The 19,801-nt window shown below is 41.5% G+C and overlaps 4 protein-coding genes across 17 annotated transcripts; 2 read left to right on the forward strand and 2 right to left on the reverse strand.

The window, feature by feature from the left end:
* Positions 1-100: 100 nt before the first annotated feature.
* On the reverse strand, positions 101-5,287 carry ddx4 (DEAD (Asp-Glu-Ala-Asp) box polypeptide 4). The gene is made up of 19 exons (XM_061272246.1): positions 5,267-5,287; positions 5,149-5,179; positions 4,000-4,059; positions 3,875-3,913; positions 3,776-3,802; positions 3,515-3,553; positions 3,397-3,423; positions 3,272-3,307; positions 3,148-3,192; positions 2,914-3,056; positions 2,680-2,832; positions 2,448-2,602; positions 1,983-2,112; positions 1,695-1,861; positions 1,259-1,404; positions 1,083-1,182; positions 730-1,000; positions 530-636; positions 101-443 (listed from the first exon to the last, which is right to left on the reverse strand). The coding sequence occupies exons 1-19, from the start codon at positions 5,285-5,287 to the stop codon at positions 371-373; spliced, it is 1,770 nt and encodes a 589-aa protein (XP_061128230.1). The 3' UTR covers positions 101-370.
* A 1,627-nt stretch (positions 5,288-6,914) lies between these two features.
* On the forward strand, positions 6,915-11,833 carry ccdc14 (coiled-coil domain containing 14). Of its 8 annotated transcripts, none has more exons than XM_061272125.1 (11): positions 6,915-7,110; positions 7,816-7,854; positions 8,028-8,041; positions 8,551-8,623; positions 8,725-8,829; positions 9,186-9,674; positions 9,979-10,111; positions 10,173-10,243; positions 10,493-10,636; positions 10,887-10,989; positions 11,052-11,833. In XM_061272125.1, the coding sequence occupies exons 1-11, from the start codon at positions 7,023-7,025 to the stop codon at positions 11,554-11,556; spliced, it is 1,764 nt and encodes a 587-aa protein (XP_061128109.1). In that variant the 5' UTR covers positions 6,915-7,022; the 3' UTR covers positions 11,557-11,833. The 8 variants fall into 8 exon arrangements, with proteins under 8 accessions (XP_061128109.1, XP_061128108.1, XP_061128110.1 ...); XM_061272124.1 differs by having other exon boundaries at positions 6,915-7,046; positions 7,816-7,874; positions 7,978-8,041; XM_061272126.1 differs by having other exon boundaries at positions 6,915-7,046.
* Positions 11,834-11,869: 36 nt separating this feature from the next.
* LOC133149907 (ankyrin repeat domain-containing protein 10-like) lies at positions 11,870-15,392 on the reverse strand. The gene is made up of 6 exons (XM_061272139.1): positions 15,207-15,392; positions 14,056-14,208; positions 13,537-13,628; positions 13,087-13,313; positions 12,940-12,999; positions 11,870-12,725 (listed from the first exon to the last, which is right to left on the reverse strand). The coding sequence occupies exons 1-6, from the start codon at positions 15,390-15,392 to the stop codon at positions 12,382-12,384; spliced, it is 1,062 nt and encodes a 353-aa protein (XP_061128123.1). The 3' UTR covers positions 11,870-12,381.
* On the forward strand, positions 14,975-19,796 carry hsf2bp (heat shock transcription factor 2 binding protein). 7 transcript variants are annotated; one of them, XM_061272137.1, is made up of 10 exons: positions 14,975-15,195; positions 15,755-15,858; positions 16,083-16,218; positions 16,624-16,727; positions 17,334-17,483; positions 17,723-17,867; positions 17,963-18,080; positions 18,536-18,639; positions 19,145-19,344; positions 19,468-19,796. In XM_061272137.1, exons 2-10 carry the CDS (start codon positions 15,811-15,813, stop codon positions 19,495-19,497), a joined length of 1,035 nt encoding a protein of 344 aa, XP_061128121.1. In that variant the 5' UTR covers positions 14,975-15,195; positions 15,755-15,810; the 3' UTR covers positions 19,498-19,796. The 7 variants fall into 7 exon arrangements, with proteins under 7 accessions (XP_061128121.1, XP_061128118.1, XP_061128122.1 ...); XM_061272136.1 differs by lacking the exon at positions 14,975-15,195 and adding an exon at positions 15,511-15,649; XM_061272135.1 differs by lacking the exon at positions 14,975-15,195 and adding an exon at positions 15,522-15,654.
* Positions 19,797-19,801: the final 5 nt, after the last annotated feature.

The following is a 19,801-nucleotide window of genomic DNA, read 5'->3' on the forward strand; positions in this document are numbered from 1 at the left end:
AGTGATCCCCAAAAGAGGACACGGTTGACAATTATTTTGATACACAGAAAGATTCACAAGTAATTGTTTTTTTTTTTTACTTGCAACCTTTTATCTCCAAGTAGCAAAACAACTTAAATTACACATTCCCTCCTTCATATTGCCATAGTTCCGGTTTAAATGGTAAATACACTTCTAAAAAATAGTATGCAATGTTTACCATGCAGATTACAACACAAACAAACTGCTAGATTAACATCTTAACATTATCTTTTAAAGAGAGACAACCTTTAGGTCCACTCAGAACAAAAATGTGGTGATAAAACAACACGCGAAACTATGGAACAGCTCACGCAACAAAAGCCAGGGCTTGCTGGGGGTGCCTTCACATCTACTCCCAGTCATCATCATCTGCAACTGCAACCTGAGGAACTGGCTGGCTCCTGTCACCTCCTCCCTGTTGGAATACAGAGAAAAAACAATGAGGATGCTTACATTTGGGGAGGGTGTTGTGTATGGGGGGGAAACAAAATACAAATATAGAAGACTTGCCTTCCTAGAGTCGAAGGAGGCAAAATTATTTTTGGCCTGGTTAAAGCCAGTGGCCCCTCCACTGAAAGCAGATTCCTCCAACCATGATGGAACTTCTTGTTGTGCCTGTGATCAACAAAAAAGTACGGTCATATTAGCTATCTCACTTTGTTTTACACCCTTTTACCCCTACTCAACACATGGAGTAATGATCCTCACCTTGGATAGGATCGTAACTAAGGAAGGAGCCAGCTGACTGTCGCGGTCTGAATCGTAGAAGGACACGGCCCTGCCAACATTACCGCATCGGCCGGTTCTGCCGATGCGGTGGACGTATTCATCAATGTTGTTGGGAAGATCGAAGTTCACCACATGCTGCACATCTGGAATGTCCAGGCCGCGGGCAGCGACCGATGTCGCAACGAGGATGGGACATTTTCCGGTCCTGAAGTCAGCCAAGGCCTGCTCTCGTTCACGCTGTTCGCGATCTCTGTGATGTGACACGCATTCGCAATACATTACAAGTCGTACTGGAAGCAAGCGGACATTATGACAAAGGGAGCAACACTTGCCCGTGAATACTGGTGGTGGGAAGTTGCTCTTGGCACAGAAAAGTAGCAATAAAATCAGCTTGTCTCTTTGTCTCCACAAACACCATTGTGCGTTCATTTCCTGCAAAAGCCAGTGATTATTCCTACCGATACTGACTGATCAGTGTGAAATCAGACTAAAAAATGGTTTTAATTACCAGTGGTCTTAAGCAGGTCAAGTAGCTGCTCTCTCTTTGAGAACTTAGTGACTTGGACGAATGTCTGCTCAACATCGCTACAGGCCCCACCAACGATGCCAACAGCCAGGAACAAATAGTCAGTCTTGAGGAAGTCAGCAGCCAGTCTTTAAATCAATAACAACAAAAAGTGAACTTCTCAACCGGTGATGGTGAAATCCTGGTAAGGCACAGTTGATGAGCTCACATTTTGAGAAACCTTACCATGTTTTACTGTTCAAAATTAGTCATAGACATGCTAATTAAGCTGCAAAAACATTACCGAAGAAGCATCTGCACAAAACATTAAACCCCATTAAACATTTAATTGGCTTTACCATTGTAAATTGGCCTTGAGGGCAACCACAACTACCCGCAATGAATACAAGTGCGCAATGGCTGTTGTCAGGAGACAGACCTTTGGATGTCTTCAGGATAGGTGGCGCTAAAGAGCAGCGTCTGACGGTTCTCTTTGGGTGGCATCCCAGGTGAACCAACAAGGCGGCGCATGTCAGGCTCAAAGCCCATGTCCAACATTCTGTCAGCCTCATCCAGAACCAGATACCGCAGTTTGGTCAGCCCGATCTGATAATAAAAATATCATTTCTTTAGGTATACATTGAATATTACAATGTCAATATCATATTTAAGAACCTTATTGCATATCGCGTGTTTTTCCAATATTAATTTAATTTATTCAGCTTACCCTTCCACGCCCAATTACATCCAACAATCTTCCTGGTGTTCCACACACTATGTTGCAGCCCTTGGAAATTTCTCTGAGCTGAAATCCAGTGTTCACTCCACCGTACACAACCACAGGACGCACACAGGTTCTGCAACATCACGGATCAAATTTACATCAAGGTGTTGAGTTCATTCAAGCTTTGGCAATGCAGTCTGGGATGACAAATGCTGATTTGGCCAATGATGTGACATTAGGCAAGTTAATTGCACCAATGGATTAAATAAGGCACCGATAATGGTATTGAAAGTGATGCCTGGCGTTGGTACTCGCCTGTCCGTCCCTACCTAAGATTGTGTCTTGGCTAAATAAAGGTAGTCATGGATGGAAATCTCCAAAGGTAAAAGTTAACCTTTGTGCTTGGCGAAACCTGAGACCAAGGGAACAAAGCTCCGGCAACATATTGAGAGTAAAATGTGATATTACCCGTAGGAAAACTTCCTGGCCTCCAGAAAAATCTGGTGGATGAGCTCCCTGGTTGGGGCAACAATGATTGCCTCAGGCTCTTGCTGTTCACTGAAGCTGCTAGCAGCCACACCGTCAGCCATTAGCTGCTGCAGAATTGGAAGTAGGAAAGCAGCCTAGAGGACCACAAGCGCAACAGTCAAACCATGTTGTACCAAAAGAAGCACAAAGACCACAATTAGCGTTTTCTTACCGTTTTCCCGGAACCGGTCTGGGCGCAGGCCATGAGATCTCGACCAGCAGAGATAATTGGAATGGCGTGCTTCTGAACTGGGGTGGGCTTAGAATAACCCGATTTGGTGATATTTTTTCGCAAGGAATCACACAAGGTTGCCTCCTGAAAAGTCTGCAAGGAAACGTGGTCATATGTTCACTGGTGTCCTAAAGATCAAGGTTGGTTGATTACGAGATTCAGAAAAACCTTTACCATAATGGCAGGCAGTGGGTTGGTTCCACTCACATCCACAACGATGTTGTCATACTTATCAAAATTAATGCCTTGCTGATAGTGCGCAAACACAGAGTCCTCATCTTCAGGGAGGGCTGGAGGAACATAGGTGACTTTTGGTCCTAAGGGTTAAAGTAAAGCCATTTATTCATTACAAGCTCTGTCACACTATTGTATTGATAACTTCTAAAAAAACATAAGGGCTCAACTTACGGACACTACCATCAGAGTTCTCTGGCTCTGGCTCCTTAGTATCTGCTGTATTGGCATGGAAGACAAATAAATAAATAAAAACATCTCAGGATGTTTGTAGAATGACATTTTAAATCTCGACAACCTCGGGTGAGGATTTCCTCATTGTTTCCACGATATCCTGCCAAGATGTGAGACATGGACACAAATAAGCACATAAAGGCAAACAAACCAAAATATTTTTTGGGGATAAATGGAAATTTCATGTACCTCCTCCAAAGCCACCTCTATCACGACCTTGAATTGAATAAACAAATAAATACATAAAACAAAACAAAAAAAACAGGGTTAAGCCACATTTCAAATTAAACTTTACTTTATAAAATACCTTCACGGAAGCCTCCTCTGCCACGTCTTCCACTGAAGTCTGTTCAGGACACACAAAAAAGTCAAGGATGAGAAAATTACAAAGAAAAATTGCATAAAATATAAAAGTCTATTCAATTCTGGAATGTGACAGCCAAAAGAATGTTGATATTTACAAACTATTGAGATGTTATGCGAATAAATCGGTTTTTCAGTAGGATTACAAAGACTGTCCAAAAGCTGTCATTATCCATTGATAAAAATTAGAGTTAAACCAGCCTACCGTTATCCTGGGTTGAACCATTTTCCTCTGTGAAATGCAGGACATTTTGATTAAACACAAGCTGAATGTGTAAAACAGAGAATGAAGTAATTAGAGTACCATTCAATTGGTTCTGACCATTTCCAACAAAGCTCCGACCTGATTGAACAAACATCAAGACAGCAGGGCTCAAGATATGCAAAGTATTTCAAGGAACAAACAGTCGCTGTCTGAAAAGGTCTCACCTCTGCCTTTTCCCCTGAAAGCTTCTCTTTCTCCCCCAGGACTTTTCCAGCTGTCCATTTCTAAAGGAGATAAAGAAAAATTAACAACAGTGACTATGAAACAAATTGTTACTGTACCAAAAACATTACTGATTCCGTTCTCACAACAGCAGCTTGTTGACAAGGTTCCAACTATTGGCACCATTATTCAAAAGTGGCAAGGTGTTACCAAGAAGAGTGAAGATGATTGCGGGGGAAATGTGTAAGAGCAGCCCTTAAAAGTGCACAGGACCTCAACCACTATCAAATTAGTCAACATGCCGCACAAGCTGCATTTTCCTCAAATACCCTCTGCTCCTGATGGCACATTTCTGCAGCCACGTTAAGTTGGCAAGTGACCATCCAAACAAGTAAACAGAGTCGGGAAAAAGCGTGTGATCAGAGTAAACCAGAATGGAACGAATGATTGCAGAATAAACAATAGAGTCCTTGCAGCGTTCTCTGCTCAGGCCTGGAATTTTATGAATCAGCTCGAGCTCAATAAATTCCAGTTGAACAGTTCAACGCGCCAGAACAGGTAGAACAAAACAATGCAGCAGTACCGGAAGAAAAGGAGCTCGCAAATCCTTTTCCTCTCCCTCTTCTTCCACCACGACCTATAAAGCAAATAACGTCAATGTAGCAAGTCTCAAAATGATCGGGTTTGCAGGTCAAAAATTGGACTTTCACTTCATTAAAAGAGCACATCTTTAAGTTTAACACTGGTCAACAAACTATTAAATCTGAGATGCTAAAAATTCTTTTTGGACTGACTCCAAATCTGCCCTAGTTTTCTCTTCTCACACATGAAATTCTCATAATACCATAAGTAACATACGTCATGCAGTAATATTTAAGAATTAAGAGATGTACGATGCATAAGAGATGTCCTCCTGGACGATACATTGCATCACCCTAACAGGGCACAGGTCAAGAACCCCTAGCCAGCCTATGTGTTGCAGTAGGGATCTAAAACAGGTTTAATAGAAATCTCGAGGACTCATCTTGAAAACACCGTCTCCAATATGAATTCAAAGCATGCATGGAAGCTGAGCAGTGAGAACCAACAACATACAAATAAAACTTGTAATGTATTTTTTTTGACACTACATATACACCAAGTTTACATACTGCAATCCAGGGAGGTGCTGCTCTCAAATTCCTGCAAACAAATTCAGTAAAGACAAATTGGGACGTGAGAACAAAGATAGGACTTAATCTTGCAGCTGGTTAAGACTGGCAAGCTGACCTGTTCATCGGAATAATTCATTTTGAGTCACCTGAAACAAAAAATACAACTTACATTAGAAAATGTTGTAAAACCTACCTCCCGAGATATCTTGGAAAACGTGGCAAAATGGCTGACAGACCCCCAAGTAATTGCACATGCCTCGTGAGCTCCAAAGTTAACCAACGAAATTTGTCGATAGAACTAAACTTGATATACGCAAGTGCATTTACACAGCTTCAGCTAAGACGCAATTTGTCCACAATTTTAAAAAGTTTGCTCTCCACCCACAACGGTTCGTTTACGCAAATATTAGGCCCTGCAAATTAAGACGGCTGCGGCGGTCTTCTTTATCAAAGTCTCCGAATCGTCAATATTCTCCAAAAAGAAAAAGAGTAACGATGGCATGGGAAATTTTTGCAAGCACACGTAGGCCTATTTATCGATAATAAAAAAAAAAAGTTCAAGCAACCTTGAAAGAGCTCGTTTGCCCTTGACGACACCCGCTAACGCAATAACTCGACAAAACTAAATTCCCAACATGCATTTGTTTTCACGGAAGTAAAAAACAAGATAATATAAGAATAAATATGCATACTGTACGGTCAAATATTTGTCCAAGAAGGTTGTATTTCACTCGAGTCTTTTCGCGTTACTGCGTCACGAACTGCGTCTGCTCAACAGTGCACAATTAGCGAGCGGCAGAAAACTTAAGTGAAGCAAACGCGGGTTGCCAGGTCTGCGACCTTTCCGCCTATATGTTTGTTAATTGACCCAAATGTATAGTTGACTAACTACGGGGTGATTCGCGTTTTTAAAACGTTTTAAAAACTTGACTTGACTTTTTAAAACCGATCTGTTTTACAATGTTTTCCATTCATTCAAGCGCTCGGTTTAAGAGAAATAATCAAAAATAATTTTGCAGAGGTCTCATTTCATTCAATCATGAACATTCATAATTTTGTTTTTACTGCCCCAGACGTGACATGCAGGGGAATAAAACTGTGACCACAATGCAGGTATTAGTGGTCACTCATATTGCAATACTGCATACTACTTATGTTTGTAGCCACCAATAAAGTATAGAAGATGCACACAAATACCCTGGAGAGTTGGGTGATCAAATCGAGCGCACCTAGTGTAGAATGAAATGTAGATGCAATGTCTACCTATATATAGAAAAATGTAATATGTAAGTACTCATCTATGTATTTTGTATTTTTTGTAACCCACTATTGTGGCAGAAGGGAGGAACGCGTCTTCATTCCATGACTATCTGCCAACAACTGTTTATAATTTATACATCGCTCTTATTTATTCATTGTTTGTGCCTTCTTGGTTTTACTTTTTGTGCTGTTTACTTGTATGTATATTGTGTACTATGTCTTGTCACCGTGGAATAGTGGGAAACGGAATTTTGATCTCTTTGTGTGTCTTGACATCTGAGGGAATTGACAATAAAGCAGACTTTGACTTTGACTAGCTCGAGACAATTAATTAAACATACAAAGAGAAGATGATGTCACAAAGGACAAAAGTATCACCCCACCCTGAAATATAGGCCTGCTGGGTGAGGCCTGGTACTGAGGTCCGCCACACTGTAGTAATCGTGATAGGGGGCGCTAGTGCACTTTGGTTGGTTGCAATTTGCCACCAGTCAAAACAAGAAGAAGAAAATTCGAATAAGAACGCTACGCTATAGTGCCATGATTGCAGAGTAATCACATTAAAGCAGCAGCTCAGGTTTTTGGCTTCATATTGATGAAGTTTCTCAGCAATGAAAGGAAGTGTGAAACGAAAGGTCGGATTACGTTTACAAATTCGGTTACTTTCGCTGCACTTTTTCCTTACTTCTCTATCCTGTGGTGGGTCTCAGGTCTTTTTTACTTTAGATTTTGGTTAAACGTATTATTTGGCCAAACGCTCTCTACCATTGCCATTGGTTACGATGTTCCTTCCAATTCGTTTAACTGCGGACTTTTTAACAAGTAATATAAGGAAGATATGCATCGAGACTGTTGGGTGGTTCGGCTGGTGGCAGCGGTACGTCATCGTGTCTGCCATTTTGGATGTGGCAGACCTGTCCGAAGGATCTGAACATCATAGAGTGATAAACTATCAAGTATACCAAGTGAATGATCCTCATTCAACCCATACAGCAATTATATTAATGATAATATTAATATTTCTTGTTCGTTTTAACGTCTGGCCCCACTAAATACTATCAAGTGATCACAAAAAAAGCATGGATTGTATAAAAACACCATTTTAGGCAGTATGATGTTAAGGATCTAAGTCAGAAATGGTCAACTCCAGTCCACTCCTGTTCTAAGAACTTGCAAAGTGTTTCAAGAAAATCCTTTAAAAGTGTCTCTCAAATTTTCTGTGCTATTTTTCTATCATTAATATATTGGTCCAAACATCTCTACAGTCAGTGCAGTGATTGAAATGTCAGTCTGGTCTGGTAAGAAATGGGATACTTCTCACCTAGCTGGGATAGATGCAAGTTTTCAGCGTACGTGCAATGAAGATCAGTGAATGAATTGAACCACCGGGCTTGTGTTTGACAGGTAGCAACTTCTGGAAGGGTAACAGGTGGCGGAGCCAAGGTACAGCAGGCCAGAAAACGGCAAGTTCATTCATTTTGTTATTGCACCTTTTACGCTGTTCTTCCACAGACAGCATGCTCCTAATTCAGAAATGCACTGTAATGTTTTCTATTTTATGAACAGAGCCACATTTCCAGGACCAGAGGGACCAACATATTCTTTGTATTCCACAGAACCTAATGACCAGGTAAAAAAAAATTAAAAAAGTCAAACAAGGTTGGATTTTTGGTGGTTAGCGATGTTTTTTTCGTTTTTAAGCAACGTTCTTGATGGATAAAGACACTTTTCTTGGTACTCCACTGATGGTCAATTTTGGATATGAGAGCAGCACAGTTTGTGACTCCACTGGCAGAACAAGTTTTACATTATATTAGTTTTCAAATATAGGGCAGAAATATAACTACTACTCAATTTATGGACAGAGAACTGTGAACAGTACATAAAAGTATTTTTCTATATTGTTACTTCACACCACTTGTCTTGAAGAGGTTTTTGAGGGATTGGTGATGATTGCCGAGAGTTTCAGACCTTTAGGAGAGAGGGATTGATTTTGGTAGATTTTTTTTTAAATTCATATTAGAATTGTTAATAAGCTCTTTAAAAGACCCATTGACAATTATCCACCCAGCATACCAATTTGTAACTGAGTACTGTACATCGATTATTATTAATTCTTTTGAAAACATCTTTGTTCAGATTGCCAGTCTGCACTTAGGGCTGGATCGCTGTGCTGTTTTGCTTTCTGGCATGCTCCAGGTGGACAAGGAAGGTCAGAGGGATTTCCTGTCTTCAAATTCACAAATGAAGAGCTGTAGAAACGATGTGTGCTACGGTGTAACCGTTTCAGTTTTGTTTTGTGCTTGTGCCCAGAGCCCTCGACAAAACCCAGCAAAGCGGTAAACGGTGGTGCTGCCAAACCAAAACCACCCACGGGACTGGGTAAAAAGAGTGGCAAGAAATTTCCTCCAATGACAGGTAGTTCCCATAAAGGTGCTCAGTTTTGATTACTCATATTTTGTTTGCTTAGAGGTGTTTTACGTAGATAGAAACTAAACGACTTCAACTGTAAGAGGGGAGTTTTAAAACTGCTAGTAAGAATTGAACGTCTATCCTAAATATGCAAAGTGCTTACCATCATTATCTAAGACTGCTGAAAACACAGACCAATGGATTAGACAACATTGGAGAACATTGCTTTTTAATTTTCCATTGTATTTTTTCAACTCAAAAACTAACTGGCGCTGGTTTTGCAGCAACAACCTTTGATAGATTCTCATTCATAGTTTGACGAGAAAGTCATTTTTCACACATTTGCTTTATTCCACCTTCAGAACACCGTTCTAAACAGGTCCAAAAAGCAAAATATCCTCCAGCTTCACAACTGGGAGCGAAGAAGAAGGCGCCCCCCCCCGCCCGACAGTCTCACTTGCTTCCATCACCGAAGGAGTCTCATCCACTTCGACGGCCTGCCCCCAACCAGCCCTTGAACTCCGTCCTCCTGTCTGTGACCCAGTCTGAGTCTGTGACGCACTTCATCCCCACTTCAAGCCAACGACCTCATACTCAGACAGCCCACCAGACAGTTGGCAGCTACCACAGGGCCTCCTTTAATGGCAAGGATGTTGATTCTGTGCCTGTGAAGGACACAGACATCCTAAGTGAGACACACCAGAGTGTACCCAACTCTGACAAAAAGTTTGAGGCTGGTCAGCCTTATGACACCCATCTGGACGCACGTAGTGAGGAGGACATTGGTCCAGGAAAACTAAGGACTGTTCAGTATCTTCTGGGAGAGCTCAAGACATTGATAGCTGGAAAAGGTAGGTTTTCCTTGTCTTGACTTCTAAGAAAAAGACTGAAGGAAGACTTTCAAACTAGTAAGGGGCTAGCTAGAGCATGGTGGTCTGCTAAACATTTTGCAAAAAACTGAAAGATTTTTTTATTTTTTATTATTATTATTATTTTTAATAATAATCCACTAGTGGACATTAGAATACAGTATTTGCATAGTGATGCATTTCTGTCTAGCTCTTTTCTTTTGTCTTAACTCAATTACGTCATTTCTTCTGTTTTATCACATCACGCATGTTTCTGTCCCCATTCGCTGGCCCTTTGGTTGTGCAGGCAGTATTGCAGAGAAGCTGCTCAGTCATCTGGAGTTGACAGTGTCCTCACCGCACTTGAACTCCAAAGGTTCAGACCCTGAGAAATCTGCAGACCTCCAGGCCCTGCGCAACCTGAACGCTCAACTTCACGGGTAGGGCACAATGTTAGAAGTGGTTCGGGCCACTACGTTTACGTTCATGTCGTTATTCCAGACGAGTGGAGTTTCTGAACAAAGAATTAAAGGAGAGAACGAGACAACTTAATATTGAAAGCCTTTGCCAAGGTAAACGTTTTGCGTTTGTGTCCGTATTGTGCCTGCCCTTTTTAATTTACATCATGACCAATTGAAATAAATCTCTACTAGAGTCCTTTTGCAATACTGTACTGCAGTTGTCCACCTATCGTGGTTGGGATCTAGAACCTTAGCCCTACTCTACGCTTGACCTATTTTGATGACTCCTGAGAACGGTTTTAAATCGTGAAAATAGGCATGTCTCTTTTAAATTACAAAAGTTAAACGTTTTGTCTTTAGTGGTTAGTGTGCCGGAGGATCTTGCCGCCACTCAATGCAGACTGCAGGAGGTTCAAGTTGTTCTCGCTGAAGTGCGGAAATGTCTTCTGGACACGAAAAAACAGCTGCGCGAGAGTGAGGCAGAGAATGCGCTGATGAAATCAGGTAGAGTCTTGACCTATTTGCTGACCTGCTTCTTTTAGAATTGTACAGCAACACTATTAGATGAGCAACAGCGTTAAGGCAGATGTGATTATTTATCAACAACTATGGGACAGTTTTGAGAATCCAGATAACGTTCATCACCCATTTACAATGCACTTCCTGTTCTCATTCCAAATTAACAACCCATGTTTGCATAGGCAACAACAGAACATTGACAGTATGCGGTTGTGTGTGTTTGTACTATGTGCAGAGTTGGAGACCTTGAAAACCAAACTTGTCCAGAGTCAGCAGGAAAAGAACGATCTAGCCATACTTGCCCAGCAAAGATTGGAACGAATAGAAAAGCTCAAGCGGTAGGTCTTGGTATATACCCAAGTTGCTATCAAAGCTTAATTTGCCTCCCTCTTTGTTTCAGGACTATCAGGAGTGGGAACATATCGGAGTTTGACACAGTTGTTGACCTTGCAATGTCTGATGCAGCACTCAAGGAGCAATATGATGACCCAAACGGCGCCACTGAACGCATCACTAAATACCTGATGACTCTGGGCCAACCGGAGGCCTCGTACGTCAGTGATAATGTACACATGGCTGCGGAAAAGGAAGAGAAAACGCCAGATGAAGTGAGAATGACCCAGCGAGAAACACCGCCATCTCGTCCAAATCATTGTGACCAGACACACGGTGAAGGTTTAGCTGGAGTACAATTTTCAGAGCAGCAGACGGAAAAAGAGCGTCAGAAAACGTTTGATTCGTTCCTTTCTGAGGACAAAGTGGATACTCTGACACCTGACTGCAGTATGAGGTCAGTGTCGACCTTTGACACCAGAGATGAGGCGGCGTTTCGAGATGGATTGGCAGCTTTGGATGCCAGCATAGCCAGTCTGCAGAAAACAATCAAACGGGATTTATCGGGATGATTGTACCTCAATGGCGTGGTTTACAAGCCTGGCCCAAGTCTCGAGTTCAGTTCTTACTCAGTGTTTGTGTGCATGTGAGTACGAGTGGTTGTCTCTCTGTGATTGACTCGCAAGCAGTCCAGGCTGTAGCTCGCCTGATTTCAGCGGGGTTAGGCCCCAGGTGCCCACAACCCGAATCAGGATAGGTGGTATGGACGGTGGATGGGTTTGAATTTGTTTTTATCCGTTTTAACGACATATAAGATTACTAATAAAAATGTGTTTGTGTCTATGAGAATCTGGTTTTGCAATCAGTGAACACTTGATACGCATGTATTTTTTTGAAACTTTTACTAAATGTATTTTTGATTGTCAGAAATGGTGGGAATATTGAGAAGCAAGTTACAAAAAGGTATACAGTACATCACAATTCAAAGGTAACTAAGGAATGCACAGCGGATCCCGGTCAAAGTCAGACGAACCAATACATTTCTTGCCCCAACATCAAATAAGCGGATGAAAAAGAGAAATACAGGCATCCCTGCTGCTTGTAGCAAAAACAGTTGCACGGTTATGGACTTCAAGTAACATCAGGGTGCTGCAGATTACAAAGATAACCCTGTATTTCTTTTCTCTCTAATGTAAATACTAACTAGATTTATAAATGATTAATGCTCTGGCACAATAACGGTTTGGAAACTTTTGTATACAACCCAGAGTCCGATGAAGCACCAAGAGGACATTCCCAAAATGTGTCCCAAAAAAGTGAGATCATCATGAACAAATTTCATGTGACAATTTGGGGAACCGAGACAGCCTGTGAGAAAATATAAAAATGCCTTTGATTTAGAATCTGTCGTGGGACAGTTGCATGACACCTTCCATATTTTGAAAAGACTTCTGTTCATAGTGGTCTCTGTCAGATAACTCCTCCGCTGTGTCCCCAAAGCCATGATAATGTCCATAAAGTAGGAATTCGCCCCAATCAGCTTTTAGTAGATTCTCTGATTCTGGTCGATGGGGCACGCAGCTGTTGGGACTTCCAGTCAGATGCAGTGAGCCGCACATATCAGGTGAGTTGCGCTGATCGGATGAAGAACTTCCCTGCTGCCAAGACAGCCGTGTGGAAACCTCATCACAGTCGGGAATGCTTTTCATCGGTTCGTCGTCAACAGGAGAGGGTGGATGAGCTGGAGAGGAGGGGGGGAAAAGTGTCAACCAATTCACATGAAGTACAAAACTTCACTACTTTGAACAACAGATATTTGAAGTCACATGGAACTACGCGTCGACAGATTATGCTCATGGACATATTTTCTTTTGCCTCTGTGAAAAATGACTAATTTTCCTGTGTGCAATCCTAGCTGCATCATACACTACAACCCACATTTGTGCTCAACTCACCTCCACAGTTGTATTCCATGCTGTCCTCAAGCTCAGAATGCTGCATCTGTGGTAACATTTCTGCAATGCAACAGACACCGTCCGCGTTTATGGGACAAATTCAAGTCCATCTATGATGCTCTTGATCGCAAAGGGAGTCATTGTTACCTCTCCTTGCCTTCTTCATTTGACCATTCTCAAAAGCAGACTGCAGCCTTTTCCTACACAGCAGACCGGGATCACGGACAGGGCCGTTCCCATTCTTCTCCCCGTTGCCATGGAGCTCACCGAGCTGCAACAGGTGCTCCTGCAAGTTAGCTATGAAGCGGAGGCAGTCATCAGAGCCGTGAGTGCGCGCGAGGTCAGCTGCGGTTTGGCCACTGGTGTTCCTTAAGCTGCATAGTGAGAAAAGGCAAGTGAATGCAAAGAAAAATTCCATACGGTCATCTGTACAGTATTGTGTAAAAAAAAAAAAACTTTACAGTCGAGTTTCATTTACATTAGGTTTCAATTATGAGCGGCCTTTAGCGTCATAGATCGAGTTCAACCTGTAGGGTTCAATTGTCTATGGAGACTCAAGCTGCACTACTCCTGACTTCTGCTTCGAGTTATACTTACTGTAGTTTGGCACCTGCTATCAGCAGAACCTGGATACACTCCATGGAGGCTGCTCTGGCAGCTTTATGGATGGGAGCCTCACCTACCAAATCCTGAAAACACAGATGCAAGATGGAAATATTAATCCCCTGCATAAATTGCGCGTGAACAAAGAAAAAAACAATACTTAGTACACTTAATGAACATGTGAATTTTCTGTTCATAGCTCCACTTAAAAGGGGAAGTCAAGTCAGAAATCTTTACAGTATGTTCTATGCGCCCCCACTAGTCTAAACAATATTCTGATTAATAATGCATCTGTGGAATATGAATCAAGCAGAAAAATATACCCGTTTACTAACCAAGAGGGCTGCCATTTTACCTAGTTCTGCAAATGACATCACAGCACTGAGGGCTCAGGTAATATTAATTTTCATTTTATTTTTATTTGACTCCCCCTTCAAGCTGCTTTCAAATGATTCCCCACAATAATGAGTACTAATTTTGTTTACGTTTACAATATGATCATCACTCACTCACCTGCCGGTTGACATCTGCACCAGCCTGCAACAGCCACAAAACACAGCGAGTATGCCCCCCAAGTGCAGCGGTGTGTATTGGGGTATGGTTGAAGCGAGTGGACACCATGTTCACGTTGCAACCCATCTGCACCAGGCGCATGACACACTCCAACTATATGAAACCAGGAAATCATTCAAATTAGATGCAGAGATTTTTTTTTTGTTAGCAATAAAGGGGATCTCCTTAAAATTTTGTCAAATCTGTTTCTTATAGTCTTGCATGTTTGTTGTTAAAACCAAAACCAGAATTGTCAAACTAATTCTTTTATGGGCCATATTGTAGTTAAAGCTCAGAGGACCATTATGATTGTGTAGTCACCATAACCAGGTCATCATATTATTACATATGCACTACAAATTTATTTTTAGTGCATATTAATTTTTGCATAATTTTATAATCACAAATCAAGTAAAATAGGATGCCATTGTCCTGTTACTACATCAGTGCTTCTCAAATAGTGGGGCGCGCCCCCCTTGGGGGGCGCGGTGCTATTCCTGGGGGGGCGCGTGTGACCCTGGGGAACAGGCTTTTTTTTTGGCAGTACTAGAATAAAGTGTAATTGCGGGTTTACTACAGCAGGGGGCAGTGGCGCTCTCATTGTTACTTCTGTCACGTTTGCGACAGTGCAACATTTTACGACTTACAAGACAAGTTAGGATAGTCACGGTGGGGAGGGGGGGCGCGAATAGATTTCTTCTTGCTAGGGGGGGGCGTAACAGAAAATAATTGAGAAGCACTGTACTACATCAACATAAACAGACACACTTCCTGTACAGCTTGGCGCCTTAGCTACTATTGGCTCCGTGGGGTTCCTCCGCAACCAATCAAAGAGCTCTAAGCATTTTTTTCCTTCAAATTTTCCGCCTTACAACTTTATTGCACATACAAACTTGCTCGCTAGTCGCGTTCGACGCTCACATAAGAAAACCGCTTAACTTAGTACGTATTCGACCTGTGCACCCTCAAACTACAAACACTTAGTAATAGACGAGGCACATAAAGTCGAGAGTAAATTTGAACGTAATACTTTTTACTATCGTGGCATGCATGAAAAAGCCGACAAAACACACGAACGTCCTCCTTCTACGGACTCTGAAGGTAAACCGCACCTGTCCACAGTGAGCAGCCCAGTGAATGGGGGTCCAACCGTAGCAGGAGTCCTCGGTTGTTAGATGGATGTGATGCTGGTTCAGTGACAGCAAAGCTCCAACATCTCCATCACGACAAGCGCGGTGGATGGGGAACATGCCCGTGAGCGCCTCATCGGCGCTCGAAAAGTCTCGTTCTATAGACATGAGTAAAGTCTGAAAGCTCTCCGAGGTTCTTCCTGGACTCACGGTGCCGTCTAAACACGTTTGAAATTAATTCAAACACAAAGGAAGTCGAGATAAGCTTTCGGCTCTGTTGGAAATTAGCAAAACCCGAACTGGAATTATTTTACAGACTGGTTTAGTTAATGAGAGTCAGTTGGAAGGAAGACCCGGAAACGAAAAAAAGAAAAGGACGACGTCTATCAGGTGTATGGGATACAAATCTGTATTTATTCTTTGTGGTAAGGTACGATGCTTTTTTTTTTTGAGAGAGAGAGAGTGGTCATGTGTTAATGAGTCTTCAAACAATAAAAATAATTTACTCATGTGCCGCCTTTCCATTGCAGGAATCGTTATATTTGGATTATCGGAAGAATAACGTTGAAAGTAAAACTAGCATAGCATGTCATCATTTGGTGTGCCACCGCCTCTCTTGCCTGATGGCGTTAAGGTTTGTCATGAGTCAGACTAAATCTAATTGTATCAGTCAACTTCGTCAAAGTAAAAATGAGAATAGTTTGGATGAGGAGAAAGTTGGTAATTATATGCATGGTAAATTTGCAAATTCCTAGTCCTGTAAGTATACCAAAAGTATTTCACTGTGAGCTTTCTGTCTTTGACTGTGTCTGTACTTTTTTTTTTGACACCCCCCTTTGTTTATTGTTTTCACCTCAGGATGGTTTTGTTCGAGTGCGGAAAAGAGACCTGGAAAGGTTACGCACACAGGTCATGCAGTTAAGGGAGTTCCTGCCTCGAGTAGTGAACAGTGATTTGATTGACATGCTACACAAGACTAGAGTAACAAAAGCAGGTAAGCCATGATGATCTACTTTTTAGAATTATCCATCAGTGTACAGTGCATCCCCGCAAGGATGAGATGTACAAATAATTGACAAGAGGCAAGCTTTGTGATTGATAGGTTTTGCCCATGCTGATAGGCTCCTTCCATCCATATGATCCTGAACCTGAGAAGTAGTGCAAAACAGGGTGGAATTATGTCAATACTTTTTGCCACTTTTTTATTTGGTGGTGGGGGAAGAGAGTTCTCTCATTTAAAATGAGTGACTTGGCTCAATAAAGGTTGGGGAACCGATGTGGCTGTGCTATGTTTAATATGAGTATTTCTATCCTGATAACCCTACTGTTTCCTTGCTTCTTCATTTATGGTGTCAATTATACTTACTATTTTGGAATATATGTGTGTGTCGGTGACTAGTGAAAGAGCAACAAGCACAGGAACGGGAGCTTTTACAGCAAGAGTGTCTTCATCTTCAGTCCAGACTGGAGGCACTACAAATTGAATGTCACAGGGAAAGAGAGGTGAGACCTAAAGGAGTAGGCAATTTTTAAACGACAGTTTTAATAACAAAAACAATTTCAGCATCATGAGATCCAATAGCACTCACATGTCAACTGTCTTGCTTTTAGAAACGTAACAATGTTTGAATGTGTTTAACTGTTTCAGAAGGGGGTTCATGTAATGATATTTTTATGGTGGTGTAATTTTTTCACAGGTTTGTTTTACAGTCTCAGCATGCAATGCAGTTTTATACCATTGCAAACTACAACCACAGTGAATAGGCATTCAAGTGGGGAATGGAGACCACGAAATTATAGGCCTTGCACAGATGAAAGAGAATTTATTGTATTATTTGTATTATTGTTAAAAAAAGATTTTATATGTATTTGATTCCTAGAACCTAATTCATATATTCAACAGCATAAACTTGTTATGATTTTTTTTTTCTTTCTTAATACACACAAATTTTAACGCGACAGTTGACCCTTTCAGTATTTTGAATTATCTAATTATTTCAAAGCTGGAAGTACAGTAAGTGTCATTACATATAGGTCAACTGCTTCTATAATCTGTTTGATAACGGTGTGATTTGCTCTGCGTGTGTTTTGTGTCTATTATACGCTCAGGAAAAATTGATGTTACGTGAGAAGCTCTGGCAGAGTGGAACCGAGGTGCAGCAGCAGGCAGACTACTGCTTCAGTCTTGGTTCTGTAGTCTGCAGCCTGTTGTGGAACTCCTCTGCAACTGAAGACACAGTTAAACAGTGGCTAGCTGATGTGAGTCTTGTCTTTGTGTGTTACTATGATGTTATGCATTGAACTCCCGCTATTCGTTCATTAGCCCATCCAAGAAAATTATCAATGCAACAAAACATGCGCTTCAATCAAAGAAAAATGCTAAATGGAGTTGTTTGCTCAGGCCTGAAATTGGGTTAAAAAAATGTGCAAGTTTCTGGGAGCTCACTTAACTATATACCTTTTGTGTAACCAATGTGTGATTGATTCTTGTGGAGTAGGGAAGCCTGCCGGCTTTTCTAACGGTGGCCACTCAGACTCTGGGGAGCTTCATGAAGACTCTGGATGAGAATGTGACGAGTCAATCCGAGGACTGTAACACCCAAGAGTATCAGTTTATTTTGGCGCTAACTGGAACCATTACCAGTAAGAAGCAGTCATACTCAAGTGTTTTGAAGGGGGCAAAACTCAGTTCGTGAAACTTAACATGCTGTATCTGCTCTTTTCTTCCTGCCAATCAGACATAGCAGCTGTAACCAGTGGGCGGGACTTCTTGTCCATCTCAGCACATGATCTGTTGGACATGCTGATGAAACTGTTAGAGCTAATGAAGCCTGATGTATTCCCTAAACTGAAAGTGTACGTATGCAGACTAGTATTGCGTAATGTAATGGAAGAGGTGCAAATCATCCTGAACAAATACTGATAAAATTCCTGCTCATTATCAACATTTGCTGTAGGGAAAAGAGATATTCAGATTCATCAGTTGAATTGATTTCTTGGCGGAGAATTATTTTGGGTGAGATGTTGCACCAACAACATGGCTGCAAGGAGAGAGGAGCTAATTTACGAATGGCGTCAGTTTTACACTTGAATTCCCACTAAGAAACAGATGCCAAGGGTGGAATCATTTTCAAATGATGTCTATAATTTTATAACGTGCCACCCGGAATGTCACAATTAAGTGTACACGTTTAGTTCCTTGAGTTAATTCACATAAATACAAACATAAGTAAATGTTTTTAAGGGGTAGCCTGCTTGATTCTCAGCATTTAACAAAGTGTGTTGTGCTTATTGCTGGTCTTTTGCCTCAGGTTGATGCTAATGGCTCTTTATAATGCCAGTATCAGTGTCAAGGGACTCAAGTACATGATTGAGAACCCAGCACTTCTGCCTCTTATTCGGACTCTGCTTGAAGGTATGCCCCTTAATGTGATAACAAGATGATGTCAAATAAAACCATGCAATTTAAGTTGACAACTTGCAGCGCTAGCTCTTGTCCGATGTTTGATTCATTTCATCATTGGATGTGGTGTTTCATGTAACATGTAGAGCCACTAGATGGCGCTGTTGCCAATGTGAACTGAACGAATGGTTTATGTCGCCAAACATCTATCCATTATGCTACTGCTTATCCTCACTCAAGTGGAGTTTGTGTCAGCAGACTTTGGCCAAAGGGTGGAATGATTTTTTTTTTTTTTTTTTGATGTACCGTTCGTACACACACATTCTCCCCTCTCCATTATCCATGTTTTGGGAACGTGAGCCGATGCTGAAGAAAACTCAGAAAAGGATGGTGATATGCCACACAGTGATGTTCCAATGTTTTGTAATCTCGTGGAATTTAAAAGAGTGATAAAAAAATTATGTGAAACCTTCATCTTCCACATCTTGTGCTTTACATATATTTATCTCTGTAACAGACAAATCCTGGGAAGTGTGCTTTCACGGTCTGCGTCTGCTGCAGTCAGTGCTGTTGGAAAATATAGTGGAGTCTCGCCTAGGTGCCAATCTGCTTGATTCAGACCTCCAGGGCCGAATTAGCCCTTTTACATCTAGTCTTCAGCCTAGCTTGAGACTATTGGCTCAGCAAACCTTGGCGGACCTCCAGGTACTCATGCAGGTAACACAGAATTGGGTGCAATTTATGGCAGTTATTGTAAAGATGACTGGGTTCAAAGCATAGTTTGGTTATTAACAACCTTACAGTAAATTCATGTGAACCAAAACATTTGTGTGTTTCCAGGTTCAAGGATGTAAACAGAACAAACGGTGACATGCCTTTCAGTGTTTTTGTCCTGTTTTCCTGTTTGCTTTTCCCTTGTTTTGTTCTGGTTGGGGAAGAGTCATGGTACAGAGGATTTACCACAACAGTTAAATGAGCCCGTGTGCCCGCGTGCGTGCGTGCGTGCGCATATGTACGTATATACACATTTACATATGTGTAAAAAAAAAAAACTATTTAAAGAATTGAAACTGACATGTTTGGGTGTATGGTGTTATTTTGTAAACATCTATGTATGTCATGTCAGAGTTGTGTGCAAGAAAATTAAAGAGGAAGTTTGCCTTTTCTTATTTCA

The sequence above is a fragment of the Syngnathus typhle genome, linkage group LG2 (genome assembly GCF_033458585.1).
Source record: "Syngnathus typhle isolate RoL2023-S1 ecotype Sweden linkage group LG2, RoL_Styp_1.0, whole genome shotgun sequence".
Lineage (NCBI taxonomy): Eukaryota > Metazoa > Chordata > Actinopteri > Syngnathiformes > Syngnathidae > Syngnathus > Syngnathus typhle.

Excerpts from the sequence above, each read along its gene's own strand:
- hsf2bp (XM_061272132.1), top strand. The coding sequence starts at position 15,554 with ATGAGAGTCAGTTGGAAGGAAGACCCGGAAACGAAAAAAAGAAAAGGA. Across the intron at positions 15,650-16,082 it reads ATCTGTATTTATTCTTTGTG|GATGGTTTTGTTCGAGTGCG; the intron begins GTAAGGTACGAT and ends TTTTCACCTCAG. Across the intron at positions 17,868-17,962 it reads GCTAACTGGAACCATTACCA|ACATAGCAGCTGTAACCAGT; the intron begins GTAAGAAGCAGT and ends CCTGCCAATCAG.
- ccdc14 (XM_061272123.1), top strand. The coding sequence starts at position 7,250 with ATGCATCGAGACTGTTGGGTGGTTCGGCTGGTGGCAGCG. Across the intron at positions 8,042-8,550 it reads CCACAGAACCTAATGACCAG|ATTGCCAGTCTGCACTTAGG; the intron begins GTAAAAAAAAAT and ends ATCTTTGTTCAG. Across the intron at positions 9,675-9,978 it reads GACATTGATAGCTGGAAAAG|GCAGTATTGCAGAGAAGCTG; the intron begins GTAGGTTTTCCT and ends TTGGTTGTGCAG.
- LOC133149907 (XM_061272139.1), bottom strand. The coding sequence starts at position 15,392 with ATGTCTATAGAACGAGACTTTTCGAGCGCCGATGAGGCGCTCACGGGC. Across the intron at positions 13,000-13,086 it reads AATGAAGAAGGCAAGGAGAG|AAATGTTACCACAGATGCAG; the intron begins GTAACAATGACT and ends GTTGCATTGCAG. Across the intron at positions 12,726-12,939 it reads CATGGAATACAACTGTGGAG|CTCATCCACCCTCTCCTGTT; the intron begins GTGAGTTGAGCA and ends CCTCCTCTCCAG.
- ddx4 (XM_061272246.1), bottom strand. The coding sequence starts at position 5,287 with ATGAATTATTCCGATGAACAG. Across the intron at positions 3,308-3,396 it reads TAGAGGTGGCTTTGGAGGAG|GATATCGTGGAAACAATGAG; the intron begins GTACATGAAATT and ends ACATCTTGGCAG. Across the intron at positions 2,833-2,913 it reads ACCCACTGCCTGCCATTATG|ACTTTTCAGGAGGCAACCTT; the intron begins GTAAAGGTTTTT and ends GTTTCCTTGCAG.